This window comes from Euleptes europaea, chromosome 16 (assembly GCF_029931775.1).
Source record: "Euleptes europaea isolate rEulEur1 chromosome 16, rEulEur1.hap1, whole genome shotgun sequence".
NCBI classification, from domain to species: Eukaryota; Metazoa; Chordata; class Lepidosauria; order Squamata; family Sphaerodactylidae; genus Euleptes; species Euleptes europaea.
The window spans coordinates 21,565,870-21,583,683 of NC_079327.1; the positions used below are offsets into that span (position 1 = coordinate 21,565,870).

At 43.9% G+C, this 17,814-nt stretch overlaps 2 protein-coding genes across 2 annotated transcripts in view; one reads left to right on the plus strand and one right to left on the minus strand.

The window, feature by feature from the left end:
* UBAC2 (UBA domain containing 2) overlaps window positions 1–17,814 on the plus strand; it is a 92,053-nt gene that overhangs the window by 26,032 nt on the left and 48,207 nt on the right. The window lies entirely within an intron of this gene.
* Window positions 11,755–12,903, minus strand: GPR183 (G protein-coupled receptor 183). Its single transcript, XM_056861935.1, has one exon. The coding sequence runs from the start codon at window positions 12,901–12,903 to the stop codon at window positions 11,755–11,757; it is 1,149 nt and encodes a 382-aa protein (XP_056717913.1).

Here is a 17,814-nt window from a genome sequence, read left to right on the forward strand (position 1 = left end):
AAACCAGCATACATAGCTTTGTAAGATGGATAATTATTTACTAGAATATATATAGTGATTTTGCTCTGGTAGTGTTTCAGGTACCATATTTTCCCTTACAAAAGACAACCCAAACGGAGAGTTTATTGACCTGATAGAAACTTACATTCATGCCCCTATTTTTCTTCCCTATTGATGCTTCCCCAGGTTCATGTTATGAAAGGGCATTTTCAGCTCAAGTCCATGCCCTTCACCTTGGTGTCTTTTCCAAGTTGATGGTTTCCGTAATAGTGAGACAAGGGGCATCCATCTTCACCCCTGCCTCAGCAACCTGTTCGCCCAGGGCACTCAGGGACTTACAGATCACTGTTTCTCTCACAAAGTAGCTTTCTGACACATTTCCCAAAAAGTCAGGTTAATGCTTTTCAGATCATTTGTCATCTGGGAGCGTTTATAGATTATGCCCAAGGCAAACTCTTCCTTCTACCAGGCAGGGCTGTGGGCAGGGAATGATCCCGCGGGTGTTAGGCACTGGCCTGTCATTTATTTCAGCCAAGCTGGCAGTCAACATGGCTGGGCCAGAAGTGATGCACCAACAGAGAGGCAGAAGCTGCCCCCACAATTTAGAGACTTTCACAAGAAGCCCTGAGGTGGTAGGGAAGGGGATGGAGCAGACAGGTTTGAAGGAGAAATTTTCCTCCAGGCCAGATTGGCCAGGGATCCTGGAGGGTTGTTCTGTTTTGTTTTTTTGGCCATCATCTGGGTGTGGAGTAAGGGTCACTGGGTGTGTGTGTGGGGGGGAGGTAGTTTTGAATTCCCTGCACTGTGCAGTGGGTTGGACTAGATGACCCTGATGGTCCCTTCCACCTCTATGATTCTATAAAGCAGTGGTTCCCAACCCTTTTTTGACCAGGGACCACTAGGACTTCTTTGTTCGGTGCAGGGACCCCAAGGTTCAAAATAAAAATTCCGAGAATTTGAAAATAAACTTTAATCATAACTGTTAGTTAAACATTAAACTTAGAATAATATTTGAATATATATATTTTTATAATAGAGAACTTTTAATTGAAAATATTAATTTATTATGGGTTTATAACTTTGTTTCGCGGACCTTAATTTAGTTCTCGCGGACCCCTGGGGGTCCACGGACCCCTGGTTGGGAACCAGTGCTATAAAGCCTGTGAAGGAGGGCAGGTGCTTACCTCTGTGCTGGAGGGGGTATGGTGTAGAGTGCCTTTGGGAAAGAGGGCATGGCTGAGAGAAATACAAGGAGAAGAGAACTGTGAGCAAGGGCGTCAGTGAGGAGTGAAACTGGTTCACCCTGGGTGCCCAGACAGAGGTAAGGATGGCCTCTCAGTCTGATGCTCCACCGGTGAATTGCTCGCAAGGATAAAGGATTTAATTGAAGTAGTGAATCTAGTTTACTCAGCAAGGACCACATTTCTCATGTACCTGGCTCAGTCACTGGGCTGCATGATTGCTGCTATCAATACAGTCTGTTGGCTTTGAGCCCCTTCCCAGACTCTGCAGTGGACTCTTCCTTGTTGTTGTTATTGCTCTCAAGTCACAGCTGACTTGCGGCGACCCCATATGGTTGCCAAGGCGAGAGATGTTCAGAGGTGGTTTGTCGTTGCCTGCCTCTTATCAGAATCTTATCACACTCAAGAAACATCTTGGATCGGAAGTAAGTCAGCATCTGAAGAAAGACCCCAAATGGTGGACAGCTGAGAATCATCTTCTGAAAAGCAAGTTGCTATGGGTGGCAGCCACCCTAGAGATCTCAGTGGATGTCATCCTTTCCAATCGAGGGACACGTTTATTGCCAGGCCACGTGTGGAAAAGCTGTTCTCAGAAGGAAGCCATTTGAAGTACCTACTTTCTGGAACTCAGGGCCATCCATTTGGTTATGATTCATTTCCGGAATTAATTTCAACACTTGATGATTCTGTAAGGAAGGACAGCGCTATGGTCAAAATCTGCATGAACCAGCAGGGAAGCACAAAGTTTAGGAGTTTACAACAAGAATCAGTGCTTCTCATGAACCAGGTGAAGAAATATAGTCCCTCAGTGCAGAATACTTCAGCAGCCCATTAAATGATTGAGTAGATAGAGGTGACTGAACCAAGGGGAGTGGCCTCTCAGTCCAGTTCTCTTCCAGGTACTGACCAATTTGGGCCAACTCCATCTGTTTTGCTTCCCATCAGAAGATTTCCCATTTCTAGGCACCCATCTGCAGGCCTTCCTTTGCTTAAGCGAGACTCAAACATTGAGATTACTTGAGGATTAAGAGAGCCAGCGTGGTGTAGTGGTTTGGAGCGGTGGACTCTAATCTGGAGAACCGGGTTTGATTCCACACTCCTCCACATGAGCGGTGGACTAATCTGGTGAATCGGGTTGGTTTCCTCACTTCTACACATGAAGTCAGCTGGGTGACCTTGGGCTAGTCACAGTTCTCTTAGAGCTCTCTCAGCCCTACCTACCTCACAAGGTGTCTGTTGTGGGAAGGAGAAGGGAAGGTGATTGCAAGCCGGTTTGATTCTTCCTTAAGTGGTAGAGAAAGTCGTCATATAAAAACCAACTCCTCCTCCACCACCACCACCACCTCATCCAGAGTCAGAGGGAGGGGTCCTGGGTTTACTATGATGTTAACTTCTACCGGGGAGAGTGATTATCTGCCAATCCAGTTATCCAGACAGTCTCATTCTCCGTAATCCTTTATTTATTGCCTTTTTTTGTTCCTATTGCCCAATTGTTACTGTTGCCCAATAATTACAGTTAAGGTGATAATATTTTCTCCCCCCCCCCCAAAAAAAAGTCCAGAAAGGTCTACAATTGTGGACTCCACACACATTGTGGAGTCAACAGAAAGCTATGGAAGTCTCCAAAATAAAAGTGGTGGATACTTCTTCCCCATTGGGGTTGGAAAGGGCAAAATTATTTCCATGGGTTCCGGGAAGGAGGAATACCCAAGCATGGCAGGGTGTCTTGTTCATCTTCAAGTAGAAGGAACCTTCACAGTGAATTTACTGTTCCATGCTGTCTGTGCATGCTGTCCATGCTCCCCATGCTGGGGAGGAATGTGTTCCAGTATTTAGAATGCGCACACAACGTGGAAGTTGCGTCAAGTTACAGTGCAGTAGTACTGAATGTACACTGTAAGCCCAGGGATCACTTCCAGTCAGTGCTCTTCCCCTAGCCGTTACCAAACAAGTCGGTAACCCAGTTAAGTTGGCAAGAGGCAGCCTTGAGCGCTAGCACGTTTTGCAAGCATATTATCTGTTCAGCTTCAGCAGCATCTTTGTTTCCTTTTCTTGTTTGCTTCTGATTAGTATCACCTTGTGAAAGGATGGTATCTTCAGGCTCTTCTGAGAAAGCATTTCAAAATACCAACCACATGTTGTGGCTACAGTTACCATAGCAACCCTTTTAGAGTACACAGCACGTGCAGATGTGGATTGCCTTTGATTTTGCTTACTCAAAACAAGTATGTGTGGAGGAGGAGGCATAGAATTTCATCACCCTTTCAACTGAAATTTATTTTTTTTTGCGAGGGGGGGAAAATGTGTTATCGCTCTTATTGTCTGGAAGTTTATAGTGTAGATATTTAGATCAAATTCATCATGGCAGATGGATTCCTACTTTAGGTGAGTTCAAGGGATTATTTTTTTCCCCTGAGAACTGTCCAGTGACGCATCGCCAACTGAGTTTGAAAGCCTCCTCAGTTTCAAAAGCAGTTTTGCATAGGGAGCTGATAGATAAGAAAAAGCAGACCTTTAAGCTCACCGAATTAGTTGCAGTTTTGATCATTCTTACATGATTACAACACACACATGTAACATGAACACATACATACATACATACATACATACATACATACATATATATATATATATATATAGAGAGAGAGAGAGAGAGAGAGAGAGAGAGAGAGAGAGAGAGAGAGAGAGAGAGAGAGAGAGAGAGAGAGAGAGAGAGAGCACAACAGGTACATAAACAGTAGTCAGAATATCAATGATAAACCTCCATCTTGTCCCAGGCAAGGGGGCAGAGCCAACATCCATTTCAGATTGCTGCAGTGTTTCACTGGTCTTGGAAGCTCAAAAATGAATGAAGGGGAGTAAAGGAGACAGTGAAAAGGTTCTGGGTGAAATCCTGCATAAGAACATAAGAAAGGCCATGCCGGATCAGACCAAGGCCCATCAACTCCAGCAGTCTGTTCACACAGTGGCCAACCAGGTGCCTCTAGGAATGACTGCAGCAGCATTGTCCTGCCTGTGTTCCAAAGCACCTAATGTAATAGGCATGCTCCTCTGATTCTGGAGAGAATAGGTATGCATCGTGACTAGCATCCATTTTGACTAGTAGCCATGAATAGCCTCCTCCATGAACATGTCCACTCCCCTCTTAAAGCCTTCCAGTTGGCAGCCATCACCACATCCTGGGGTAGGGAGTTCCACAATTTAACATTGTGTACACTATTTGTGCCTTTGCTAACTCCATTATTCTTACGCAGAGGCAGGGCCTAGCTCTCCAGAGCAGTACTGCCATTGGTTTAATGTTAGCACTAATGGTAGGCCTAGCACTAAATAGTAAATAAAAACTATGGTGCAGGAATATTTTTCTTCTTCAGATTAGTACAAGTGGGGGCCTGCAAGGACTTACGGAGGGTGAGTCATATAAATAATGTGCTAGCAAGTCTAGAAGTTGCTGCTGGGCCTAGCCCTGATATATCGTCCCTCAAAGGCCAAACAGACCTGCAAAGGGCCCTGCCCCTCCTCTGCCTTTTACTGACCGAAACCAAAGCTGGCAATACTGTTGTGGTTGCTTAGCAACCCCCACAAGAAGCACTGAGATTTCCTTTCTTAAAAGTACAGACACTGCTTCTATTATTTGGAGGTGTGTTAACTCCCCCTCCCGGGTGGTTTTTTTTTTTTTAAGGTTTCAGATTTTTCTACAAACCTACAGCTTTTTTCAAGTGTGTAGAAATATCAGTCTTTGTTCATGGCCCCAGTCTCTGGATTTAAGTATCCACAGATGGAGCCATGTTGAGAATTCAATATATTGATTTTCTGTGTGAGAGGTCTTTTCATATTGATTCTGGAAAACCTATGCAGTGTAATAACCGGAGTGCCTGGCTAGAATTGGGAAGTTTGAGGTCTGATCTGGGCTGAGCAGTGTAGCTTATTGGGTGACTTCGGGTTGATGGGACAAATAAAACGAAAGAAGGGAGGAATATGTACATTGCTGTCAGCTCTTTGGAGGAGGAAGGGGATGAAAGTGCAGCAATACCGCATTTAGGTAAAGGATTCTAGGATTAACATATTCAGTTAATATGATTGCTGATTGCTCAACTGTAACATCACATGATCACCTTTAAATATGATCACATTTAAATATAGCACAGATTTCTGGAATAAGGTATTTCTCTGCCTTTTCAAGAGCCACCATGTTGTAGTGGTTAAGAGCAGCAGTCTCTAATCTTTAGAACTGGGTTTGATTCCCCACTGCTCCACATGAAGCCTGCTGGGTAGTGTTGCCAACCTCAAGGTAGTTACAATAAGTGAAAACACCTGTGCCGGAGTTAAAGTTGAAGAAAAGTTTTGTTTCCCGCCCGCTTCAGGAATTTTTGTTTGGTCTCCTTGAGATATGTATATTACTATTGTTGTAAGATGGTTGTATTTTTTGGTTTGGCATGAATTAATGCCCGGTATTACTACATATATTGATTTTTGTGATTCTCCAGTGTGGTGTTGTATTTTTGAGCCTCCGTGCCACCAACCTCCAGGTAGTAGCTGGAGATCTGCTATTTAAACTGATCTCCAGCCGATAGAGATCAGTTCACCTGGAGAAAAATGGCCGCTTTGGCGATTGGACTCTATGGCATCGAAGTCCCTCCCCAAACCCTGCCCTCCTCAGGCTCCGCTCCCAAAACCTCCCACCAGTGGCAAAGAGGGACCTGGCAACCCTACTGCTGGGTGACCTTGGGCCAATCAGAGTTCTCTCAGAGCTCTCTCTGCCCACATGGAGGCAGGCAAAGGCAAACCACCTCTGAACATCTCTTGCCTTGAAAACTCTATGGGGTCGCCATATGTCAGCTGTGACTTGATGACTCTCTCCCCTCACCCCCTTTTCCCTCCCTCCCCTCCCTCTCTGCCTTTTCAGGCCATTCTTAATGTTATGAGCATTGCCAGATTAGTCACCAGGCTTACTTCTTCTTTTTTACCTGTTGTGAAACAACAGAAGGGGATCATGAGGCATTGCTTTGAGACGTCAGAACTTTGCGGCCAACCCATGCTCCGTATTCTAATGCCTTGCCAGCACAAACAACAGTATGAACAGCGTGAACAGTTTAAACTTCTGTGTTATGTTGGCAACTCTTTCTAGCCTTTTGGAGAGGGTACTCATTGTTGGGCAGTAATAGCAAAACCTGAAAGTGCAGCAGACCCTCTCCCTTTGCGAAGGATCCATTCCCAGGATCACCACAAATGGCCAAATCCGTGAATACTGGGAGGCAAGAAGTCTGCTGCCTCCCAGTAGCAAAACAACCACATTTCCTGCAAAATTTAATGAGGTAATGATGGTGGTGAGGTAGGAATAAAAAAAGGCTGGAGACCACATCATGTGATTTTAGGGGGGATGAGAACTAGGGTGAGATCTAGAGCTTTCTGGCTTGGCACAAGGCTCAGGGTTGCAGAGCTTTCATTCAGAAGAGGAAGGACCAGCCTTCTTTCATAATGGGCAGAAAAGAAACTAATTCAGTTTAGCTTTTTGTGGACCAGCCCTCTCCCCAGCTGCAGTTGTGAAAACAAGGTTTGAAATTTGTGGATCTTAGGGTTGCTAGACCCCGGCGGAGGATTCCCTGCTTAGCGCCTCCTTCCCACAACTCCATCCAGCTGGCCGGCGGGGTGTGTGTGTGGGTGTGTCTTACCAGGCTTAAAATGAGGCCTAGGCCTCGATGTTGCCAGCGTGATGGCGTCACTTTCGGAAGTAAAGTCATCACACAGGCGACGATGATAGGGGAGACACTCTGGTATTTGGGCAAAACTCTGCGGTAGAAACAACTTCTGCCATAGAGTTTTTGCCTAAGTACCAGAGTGTCTCACCCTGTGCGATGACGTCACTTCCGGAAGTGACACCACCATGCAGGAGGCATCGAGGCCTAGGCCTCATTTTAATCCTAGTAAGATCCCCCCTCCCTAGGGTTGCCAGGTCCGTCTTCGCCACTGGTGGGAGATTTTTGGGGCGGAGCCGGAAGAGGGCGGGGTTTGGGGAGGGACTTCAATGCCATAGAGTTCAATTGCCAAAGCGGCCATTTTTCTCCAGGTGATCTGATCTCTATCGGCTGGAGATCAGTTGAATTAGCAGGAAATCTCCTGCTACTACCTGGCAGTTGGCAACCCTCCCCCTCCCTCTCTGATGTCCAGGAAGGGGGGGCGGGCTGGCAACCCTAGTGGATCTTCTAATGTTTATTTTGTGGTTACTGATCTGCCCTTCCTCTGCAACTGCCTATGGGAGCACAAGTAACAGCTCTTTCATGTCATTCCGGATTTCTTTCATTGCATTTTAGGTTGACCAGCTTGGTTCACTTTTTCATTTAAATCTAATAGCATTGGTAGAAATCCTGACACAAACAAGCCACTTCTGAAGTCCTTTATTATGCCAAACTCTGTCAGTTTGATAGGCCTGTTGTGACGAAGTGCCATCCATGATTGGTGCCTTAAAATTGTTTTTGTAGCCCCAGCTTTTCTTGATTTTCAGGTAACCGCAAAACGTCTGGGAAAACTGAGGAAGTGTAAAACAGCCGAACAAATGTTGCTTTTGTTAGTATTTTGTTTTATTGTGCTATATGCACTTTTGTATACTTTGAGTAGATATTTATAAGGTTTTTACAGACATATAACCAGCACTTCTTGTCTCAAGCGTCAAAGTCTAGAAACGGGCAAAAGGCACGGCAAAGAAAACACAAAGTTCTTAAAACGGGAAACTTGCATGGAAGATGGTGGGAGCATTCACGGTTGTCCTTGTTCTAGTTTGAACTCGAACCACTGTTCTGCATTTACACAAGCAGCAGCCCAATGTAGAGAACTCCCATAATTGAACATACTCTATGTCTCTAGAAGTATCACAGTTCCAAAACTCACTCAAATTTATTAATACGGTCGACTGACCAATCACGTGCCAGTACATCAAAATTTCCAGACTCAGTAGTTTGGCACTTCAGAATAGTCCAAAACGCACTCTATGCACCGTCCCACTCAGCATTGCTTCTAGGTTTCTAAGATTGAAAACCTTTAAAAACCAAATTCTAAGCTTTCTGCCATGTTATTTGTATGGAAAAATATTTAGTAATAGCCTTCACCTCAGCCATTGTTCTGTCTCTTTCATTTCACCTACCGGAGAAGTTTTTAAATATTTAGTTCAACGTGTAAAAAACTTATTTACCATTCCACATTTTGTGAAATACCCTCTCTGCATTTTTTATACTTTTGGATCCCACAGGGATTTCATAGGTTCGCTCCTCCTTTTTGACTCTGCAGAATCCCTGACCTCCGTGTCAATCAAGTGTTTAGCTTCTGTTAGACCACAATTGGCTATTCATATGGTCAGTATTTTTTTTTAAGAAAGAAATCCTGTCCTGAGGCATGCTACAGCCACCTGGTTCTGAAAAAGGAAATAATTTCACTACACACACACACACACACACACACACACACACACAGGAAGAAAATAGATTCCTTTGAAATGTGGTGTTGGAGGAGAATGTTACGGATTCCGTGGGCTGCCAAAAAAACAAATCAGTGGGTTCTAGATCAAATCAGGCCTGAACTGACCCTAGAAGCTAAAATGACTAAACTGAGGCTATCGTATTTTGGTCATGTCATGAGACGACAAGAGTCACTGGAAAAGACCGTCATGATAGGAAAAGTTGAGGGCAGCAGGTAAAGAGGAAGACCCAACAAGAGATGGATTGACTCAATAAAAGAAGCCACAGCCTTCAGTTTGCAAGATCTGAGCAAGGCTGTCAAAGATAGGACATTTTGGAGGACTTTCATTCATAGGGTCGCCATGAGTCGGAAGCGACTTGACGGCACTTAACACACACACACACACACACGCACACACACACACACACACACACACAAAGCAATTTAAAGTTCTAGGATTAGGATACAAAGGAACAAAGCATTATTAAAAAGGAAAGAAGAAAAACTTCAACTAAAAGCTGATGTGTTCAGACATAGGCCTTTTATGCAGGGACGTTTCCCCATGGATACCCCCGCCGATTGCTTCATAGCTTCCTTTTGATTATACATATCTTTCCCGACCTTCAGAGGTCACCTCGCTCTCCCCACGCATTTTGCCTGCATTTTACACATTCTGGCTAAAACAGCATCTGGAAAACGTGGGCAAAACGTGTGGGGAGAGCGAGGCGACCTCTGACGGGAAAGGTATGCATAATCTAAAGGAAGCCCTGAAGCAGTCGGTGGGGTTGACCACGGGGAAACGTCCCTGCATAAAAGGCCATTGTTTGACAAGGAGCAAAATATCATGGCATTTTAATCTTTAAGAAGCAGAGAAGTTGGGGCGGTTTGGGTTTTGACAGTGTGGTTTCCCATGAATCACCTCATTTGTGGAAGAATTCCCTTTCTCAGTCATACTCTGTTTCTGGCTCCCACTTCCTCTGGTAGCTCTGTCCTTCACACCAAAGGTGGCAAATATATTCCAGGGGCTATTCAGGTTTTTAACCTGAAAATTACCCCAATTATCCTCTTTGGTGTTGCCATCTGGATTACAGTCATCAATGAATCTATAGATCGTCCACTGCTTCAGTTCTTACGAAAACTCCTAAATGCTCCTCGATGTGTTGCTGGCGTTACTCTTCGTTCCGAGTTTGGCCAAATGTCACTTGAAGCTAGGGCGTGGTTGGCCACCTTTAAACTCCACCTTAAACTGTGCTTTAGCACTGAGGGGTTCCTAGCTTCTCTGAAGCATGACCCTTTCAAATCCTCATGGCAAAAAATCTTAGATGAGAAACTGGCGTTGCTGGGCTTCTCGCAGGATATGATATCAGATCTTGGGAAAATTGAAGCTTTTGCCAAAATTAAAAAGCGCATTAAAGAGCTCGATTATAACAGCACTACTTTTCGTGCTCGTCGCGTCTGTTCATCCCAGTTCTTCGGAATACCCCCTCCACGTGGTCTGCCTGCCTATACATATTATCTGACAACTCCTCGTCTCTGTAGAGCTTTTTGCTTGGCTAGATTGAATGCTAATCCTTCTATGGTAATGCAGGGCAGATTTCTGAATATACCATACTCAGACAGGATCTGCCCTTGCTCTTCTGGCTCTATTGACACATTAGCCCATGCCCTTTTGGAATGCCGCTTTTACGAGGAACTTCGATCGCACTATATTTCCCCCCTTTTAATATACAAATCCAATGCCTCTGTGACTGACATAATGCCTTTTTTACTAAGCGACAGGGACCCCAAGGCTACATTGTCAGTGGCAAGATTTGTTTCAGTCCTTATATCCCTCCAACACTAGATATATGCTGCTCAAGATCAATTGATCAAGGAGCTTCTAAGGGATAAAAGGATGGTAGCTCTGTCCAGCTGATGTGGTCAGCTTATTGCTAGGGTTGCCAACCTCCAGGTGGTGGCTGGAGATCTCTTGGGATTACAACTGATGTCCAGGCCACAGAGATCAGTTCACCTGGAGAAAATGACTGCTTTGGAAGGTGGACTCTTTGGTATTATACCCTACTGAAGTCCCCCCCTTCCCCAAACCTCTCCCCAAAGCCCTCCTCAGGCTTCCCCCCCCCCAAAAAAAAATCTCCAGATATTTACCAACCCAGATCTGGCCACCCTAGTTTATTTCCAGTATGAAACATATTCTTGGCATAGAGGGGTGTTGTATGAAACAAGTGGTCGGTTGTGTGCATGCCTACCATGTAATTCATCCCTCATGCTATAACATTGAAGACTGGTTGGATATCACTAGCAGATTGGGCTAACTTATTTTGTGGGCCCAACAGCATTCTTGTTTTGGCTCAGTTTGGCCCAGAGGCTGGCATGGATTGACAGTATAACAACAAAAATGTACAGTCCTAAAAGTATTTACTGTGGGATAGAGACAGAAACGGCAACAAGACTGCTGTGGAGTAAATGGCTTGACTGCTGCAGACCAGCGGTTGAAAATTACCTACAACTGCGTACTTTCCCCTGAAAACAAACAGTCTTTCCTAATTATGTGATTATTTTATGTCATTCTTTACCTATCAACAAGGAAGTATTGTTGAAAGTTCCCTTTCAGATACAGCCTTTGCATCTATCGCCTGCTTTTGTGACAGATGTAAAACGTATGTACTGGAGTCCAGTCATTCAAAGAAAACCAATTTCATTTCCATCTGTCTGTGTGTCAAGAGAACCAGTTTGTAATGTGATTCATCCCTCTGGCTTGCATTACTAGTATTCAGAAATGCAAATGTACAGAAATTGATGTTCTGTAATCTTGGGTGAAAACACTCTATGCAACTGTTTTCTTGAGAAGTATACAAATTAAAACAAAACAAGGAATTTGATTTCCCTTTTCTTGTTACTGATATATGTGGTCCATGTTGCATGTTGCTGATGTATGTGGTCCATTCCTCTGCTCTTGGGAGATCCAGAACATTGGCTTCCTAAAAGAAGAGTAGTTCATGCCTTTTGCTGTTACAAACTTTTTTACAAAATCAAGTGTCTTGAGGTATGTTTCAAATGTTCCTTTCAGTCATCGTTTCCCATTTAATGCTGTTGTAACAGTAGCCGTGTTAGCATCTCCAATATCACGGGAGCTTTCTTCATGACCTGTTCGAGCAACACTTGATAATGATATGCTTCCTTGTCGTCTCAGGATTCTCATGACTGTTCTTTTGTATCCTCTGCATGCAAAGAAATAGATTAGAGGATCCAAGCAGCAGTTTAAATTCATCAGTAACACCGTGTAATGGAGGGTCTTCTGGAAGAGTTTTTGATCCCTGCATTCAGGATTACCAAATATAATCTTTGTAATCATGTGTTTGATAATGGCAGCGTGGTAAGGAGTGAGACAAACGATGAAGACCACAATGATGAAAAAAATCATATTAATGGCCTTTTTGTTTGTCCCTGATTTTTCAGCAAGTGGATTTTTTTTTGCATTTTTATAGAGTTTATAAACAATTTTAGAATAACAAACTAGTGTAACCCCAAGGGGAATTATGTATCCAAGTAAGCAGGCACCAAGAAGCATCCAAGGGAGATTTGGTATTTTTTCAAAGTTTGGATATTCCATGCATGTGTTCCTTTTATCTTCTTCATGTGACAAGGATTGTGTAACCAATGGGAGAGTCTGGGCTAATACCAGAAACCACACTGAACAACAAATGTAGGTGGCACATCTCACTGTCCTGATCCTGGTGCGCAACGGGTGGACCACAGCCACAAACCTGTCAATGCTCAAGCACGTCATGAAGTTCACAGCGGCATAAATGTTGATGTAGAAGACGAGCGCAGTGAGTTTGCAGAGTACTTCTCCAAAGGGCCAGTCGAAGCCCTTTGCATAATATGCGATTCTCGCAGGCAAAGCCGTAGTAAAAAGAATGTCCGACACAACAAGATTTGTTGAGTAAAGGGTAGTAGAATTGATTTTTTTCCTGTTTTTGATCACCACGATGAGAGCAAGTACATTTCCAAGCATCCCTATTATGAAAATTAGGCCGTAGAATACAGGCAGTAAGATACGCGCTAAACCTTCGTGCTCATAGAGATCACAAGTGGAGGTATTCGAGCCCGTTTCCATAACTGGCGCCTCCAGGAAGTTCAGCAGCCCTAGAAAAAAGAGCAGAAGAAATGGAACTGAGTGCAGAGAATGACTGTTTCTCTCTTCAACAATCAGCATCTTGGAAAACTGAAACTTGACAGAAGAGAAATGATTTGTGGGGTTCCCCCTCTCAATTCTAATTCTTTAAAGATTTTGAAATCCCTGAGCTTGAGAACATAAATGTAAAGGAAAACAAACTGAAATTGAACACAATGAGTACAACTGGTTTCTTTATGGTAACAACGCATTTGAATGAGATCAGCCCACAAACTGGTGAAGTTATGAAGAGAGAAACCTCTTTCCTGGAAGTGAGAATATGACGCTGGATCTGTGGAAACACCACAGACTTTTGTCTGAAGTGTTTTTTTGGGCCACAGCCAAAAAAAAGTGAAGAAGTTTGAAACTAGCTTTGAGCTTCTATTTACGTTCTGTGGCTACTTATTTTTTTTTTGCTGTTCCAGGACACATTGGCTTATTTTAATAAGTAATCTTATAAACGTTAGTCCTTTGGAATTAAGGGTGACATCTCGTGTTACACTGATTGTCGTCCCTTCACACATGACCATTGAAACACAATCAATTGTGTTATTTGTTTGAAGGAAGTGAACAGAAGAGGAGGGAACACTCTCAGAGCATGCTACTAGACCAGCTAGGCTTTATTGCAAAGATTGTTAAGCTTTTAATAAGTTAAGTACAAAACTTTATAAGAATTGTAATATAAAAGCCATGGGCATTGGACAAACATACCTATGCAGATGGGCACATGAACAAACACGTAAGAGTGTCAGAGTAGGATCTGGGAGACATGGGTTTGAATCTCCACTCTGCCATGGAAGCTCAACTGGGTGACCTTGGACCACTCATGCACTCTAAGCCTAACCTACCTCACAGGTTTGTTGTGAGGATTAAATGGAGCAGAGGAAGGAGGAGGAGGTGACGAGGCCGCAAAAGATAAACAGCTGCATCCAGCTGCTCTGCTTTTCTAGTTTTTTAATTGCATGTTAACAGACCAGGTTATCTTCTGCACTGGACTATTTGGTTTGTTGGGATAAACTGGAGTATTCTTTATCTGTATACACATCATACTGCTAGTTGGACTACTTAGTAATTTGGGCAGAACTTTGCAACTGTTGACAGAAGAGTCTGGGACCTTCCTCCTCCAAAATAAATAGATTACAGAGCCCCAGCATGGAGAAGAAGTGGCCAAGAAGAAGCCCAGATCTGTACTCTCCCATTAAAATTGACCAAGCATTTACATATACTTTACTTTAATGGTACTGCTCATACAGCCAATTCAGTTCTGAACAGTGTCACACTAAGACTAAAACTAAAAGAAAGGAAATATATATATATATATATATTTGGATAAACAATAGAGAATTAATCATTTTCAATCTTAATTAACTGGGGGGGGGGGGAACTTGGCAACTGCCAATGTAATATACTTTAATACTTTAATTATACTGTTGATATGGCCAATTCGGCCCTGAACAATGTCAGACTGAGACCAAAATAAAAAAGGGGGGGAAAACCCCAGGAACTATCTAAATAACCCATAAGGAAATTAGTATTTTTTTAATCTTAATTGACTGGGAAAGAAATTTGGCGACTGCCAATGTAGTATTAAAAGCTACCCCTGCTAAAAGAACCCTCAGATTATCCAGTTCAGAGGCAGATTCCTGAATAAAAGGCTTTATCCATCTGTCTCCAGCCTCGTTGAGCAAGTCACAGGGCCAATGTAATATTAAAATCCACCCCTGCTAAACGTAACCTCAGATTATCCAATTCACACCTAGCGTCCTGGATAAAAGGTTTTATCCATCAGTCTGTTGCCTCACTGAGCAGATCACAGCTGAATAGAGAATGTGCGTTTACATATTGATGATCCACTAAAAAATGGAAAAGAGGAAATTGTTGTAAGCCACTTGGGGTCCCCATTGGGGAGAAAAGTGGGGTATAAATGAAGTAAACAAATAAATGTATGTTGTCCTCCTTCCACCCTTGCTGCGGGAGGCAGAATAGGCTTGTGAAAAGCTACCATGTGCATACGCGTATGTTAGGGTTCCTCTTTTCTTTGCGCATAAACTCTTTTCTTGCTTTCCTCGCAATGTTGCATTATTTCCCAAATATTTCTAGAAACTGGCCCACTCATATTGTTAGGTTGTCCTCTTTTATTTATTTCGTTTTGTAAATTTTTCCCTCCAGTCCGGTGCTTTCTTCCCCCATATTGCATGACAGTAGTTAGTTGTGCCAGCCAGTAGGAGCTCAAAAAATGGCTCAGTGTTGGACAGGTGGTGCTAGAAAGGGGGCTGTACTCCTTCAGACAGTCAGTGAAGGATTGGTGGGGAAAGTGTCATCAAGTCCCAGCTGACCTATAGCAACCCCGTAGGGTTTTCAAGGCAAGAGACTAACCGAGGTGATTTGCCATTGCCTTCCTCTGCATAGCGACCCTGGACTTCCTTGGTGGTCTCCTATCCAAGTGCTAACCGGGGCTGACCCTGCTTAGCTTCTGAGATCTGACGAAATCAGGCTAACCTGGGACATCCAGGTCAGGGCAGCAGTGTTTGGTGGTGGTAGAAAGTGCCGTCAAATCACAGCTGACTTACAGCAACCCTGTAGGGTTTTCAAGGCAAGAGACATTCAGCGGTGGTTTGCCATAGCCTGCCTCCGTGTCCTGGTATTCCTTGGAGGTCTCTCATCCAAATACTAGCCAGAGTCAACTCTACATTTAAAAAAAAAAAAAAAAAAACCTACATTAAAAATCCCCTGTAAGTGAAAAGGTAGCATGGCATGTGAAGGACTAGGCAAGGACCTTTCTCCCTGGTGTGATAGTTAGCTGAGAAGAGAAAGGCTTGGTTGTTGGGGACAGTGGTTTAAAAGTTAAAAATACGTTTGGTTATAGCGGCAGAAGTGGTTGCGTGCCAGCAGGTCCCAGGCTTTCGTGCAATTTTGTACTTTTGCTGAGCGTAGCATGTTTCTAGAAGTTTAGCAATCCAAAATGTGTCACAGTGGTATTCTGTAGCTATCTTGTAGCATAGTTAAAATTAGCGGAGTAACTTTTTAAATATTATTTCTGTACTTTTGTAGCCATCCAAGATGATGAGGTCTCCCTTTCTCTCTCTTTGCAACATTTTGTGTAGGACAAGTAACCCTTTACCCTCCTATATCTTATAAAGTCCTAAATTACTATATGATTTGAATTAAACTGTGTTAGCTGTCAAGAATCTGTTAAAACCCTGCCTGTTCGAAAAGACATATTTGTAATCTTATCTATTTGGTGGTAAGAAAGCATCATTAAAGAAGAAGAGTTGGTTCTTATACCCCACTTTTCTCTAACTTTAACGAGTCTCAAACCGGTTTACAATCACCTTCCCTTCCCCTCCTCACAGCAAACACCTTGTGAAGTAGGTGGCACTGAGAGAGTTCTGAGAGAGCTGTGACTAGCCCAAGGTCACCCAGGTGGCTTCATGTGGAGGAGAGGGGAAACCAACCCGGTTCACCAAATTGGAGTCCGCCGTTCATGTGAAGGAGTGGGGAATCAAACCCGGTTCTCCAGATTAGAGTCCACCGCTCTTAACCACTACACCACGCTGGCAGGGTTGCTTGACACCCTGGCTTTGCTTTCACTGGAGTGGAATTTGTAATGCATTTTTGTCAGTAAGAATAACTCCTTCATCATAAAATAGTATCTGCTGTAAAAAAAATAGCAAAAGGGGCCTACTTTTAAAAGAGAAGGAGGACAGATGTAGAGAAGAGGAAGGAAGACAGATGTTGCTGGCCCTATTCCTAAGAATTCTGGTTTCAAAGGGTAGGGAACTTTTACTAAAAAGCAGGCGCATGCAGTACTGTTCCTCCCAGTTCCTCCCCCCCCCCCCGAAATTGATTAGCATATGATTGTTGGTTTGTAGTCGTATTAACAGCAGTGGAATTAATAGCACAAAAGCTAGCGTTTGTTGCCCTTTTGGAAACATAATTGTTCTAATCTAGCTAGGGATCCTATTAGGGTTGCTAATCTCCAGTTGGAGCCTGAAGATTTCCTGGAATTACAACTGATTGCCAGACTATAGAGATCAGTTCCCCTGGAGAAAACGGCTGCTTTGGAGAGTGTACTCTGTGGCATTATACCCCACTGAGGGCCCTCCCCTCTCCTCCCCTCCCAAGTCCCACTGTCCGCAGGCTGCACCCCCAAATCTCCAGGAATTTCCCAGCCTGGAGGTGGCAACCCTAAATCCTATGCACACAGGAGCAAGCATCTGCAGGTGGGTCCCTGGCATATATGCATTCTAATAGATGCGAAGAGCCCCATGGGGCATAGTGGCAAGATGCAGTACTGCAGTCAAAAGCTCTGCTCATGACCTGAATTTGATTCCGACGGGAGTCGGTTTCAGGTAGCCGGCTCAAGGTTGACTCAGCCTTCCATCCTTCCGAGATTGGCAAAAGTACCCAGCTTGCTGGGGGTTAAGTAGACGACTGGGGAAGGCAACGGCAAACCACCCTGTAAACATAGTCTGTCTAGTAAACGTCGGGTTGTGACATCACCCCATGGGTCAGTAATGACCCGGTGCTGGCACAGGGGACTACTTTTACCTTTTTTAATAGGTGCTGCTCATGTGACTTCCAGTCGAGTCCTTGGCAAAGCCAAGCAAGTCTGGGTCTCCTTAATGGCTGGATGGAAGATCTCCAGCAGACTCCTGTGTAAGCTGCCTTGAGGAAGAAAGGTGGAACCCAAGGAGAGCATAAATGTAACTAATAAATAAACAACCTGATTCCATTCTGTATTCTGCCAAATTAAAGGCAGTGGAGTGGATTCAACCTTCCTTCAACCCTTCCTCCAACCTACAGAGACTTCCTCCAACTGACATGGCTTGGGAGGAGGGCTTTAGACTTCCTAGTGGAGTGGTAGGATCAGGCTAGGATACACCGAGGGTTGCCAACCTCCAGGTACTAGCTGGAAATCTCCTGCTATTATAACTGATCTCCAGCCATTAG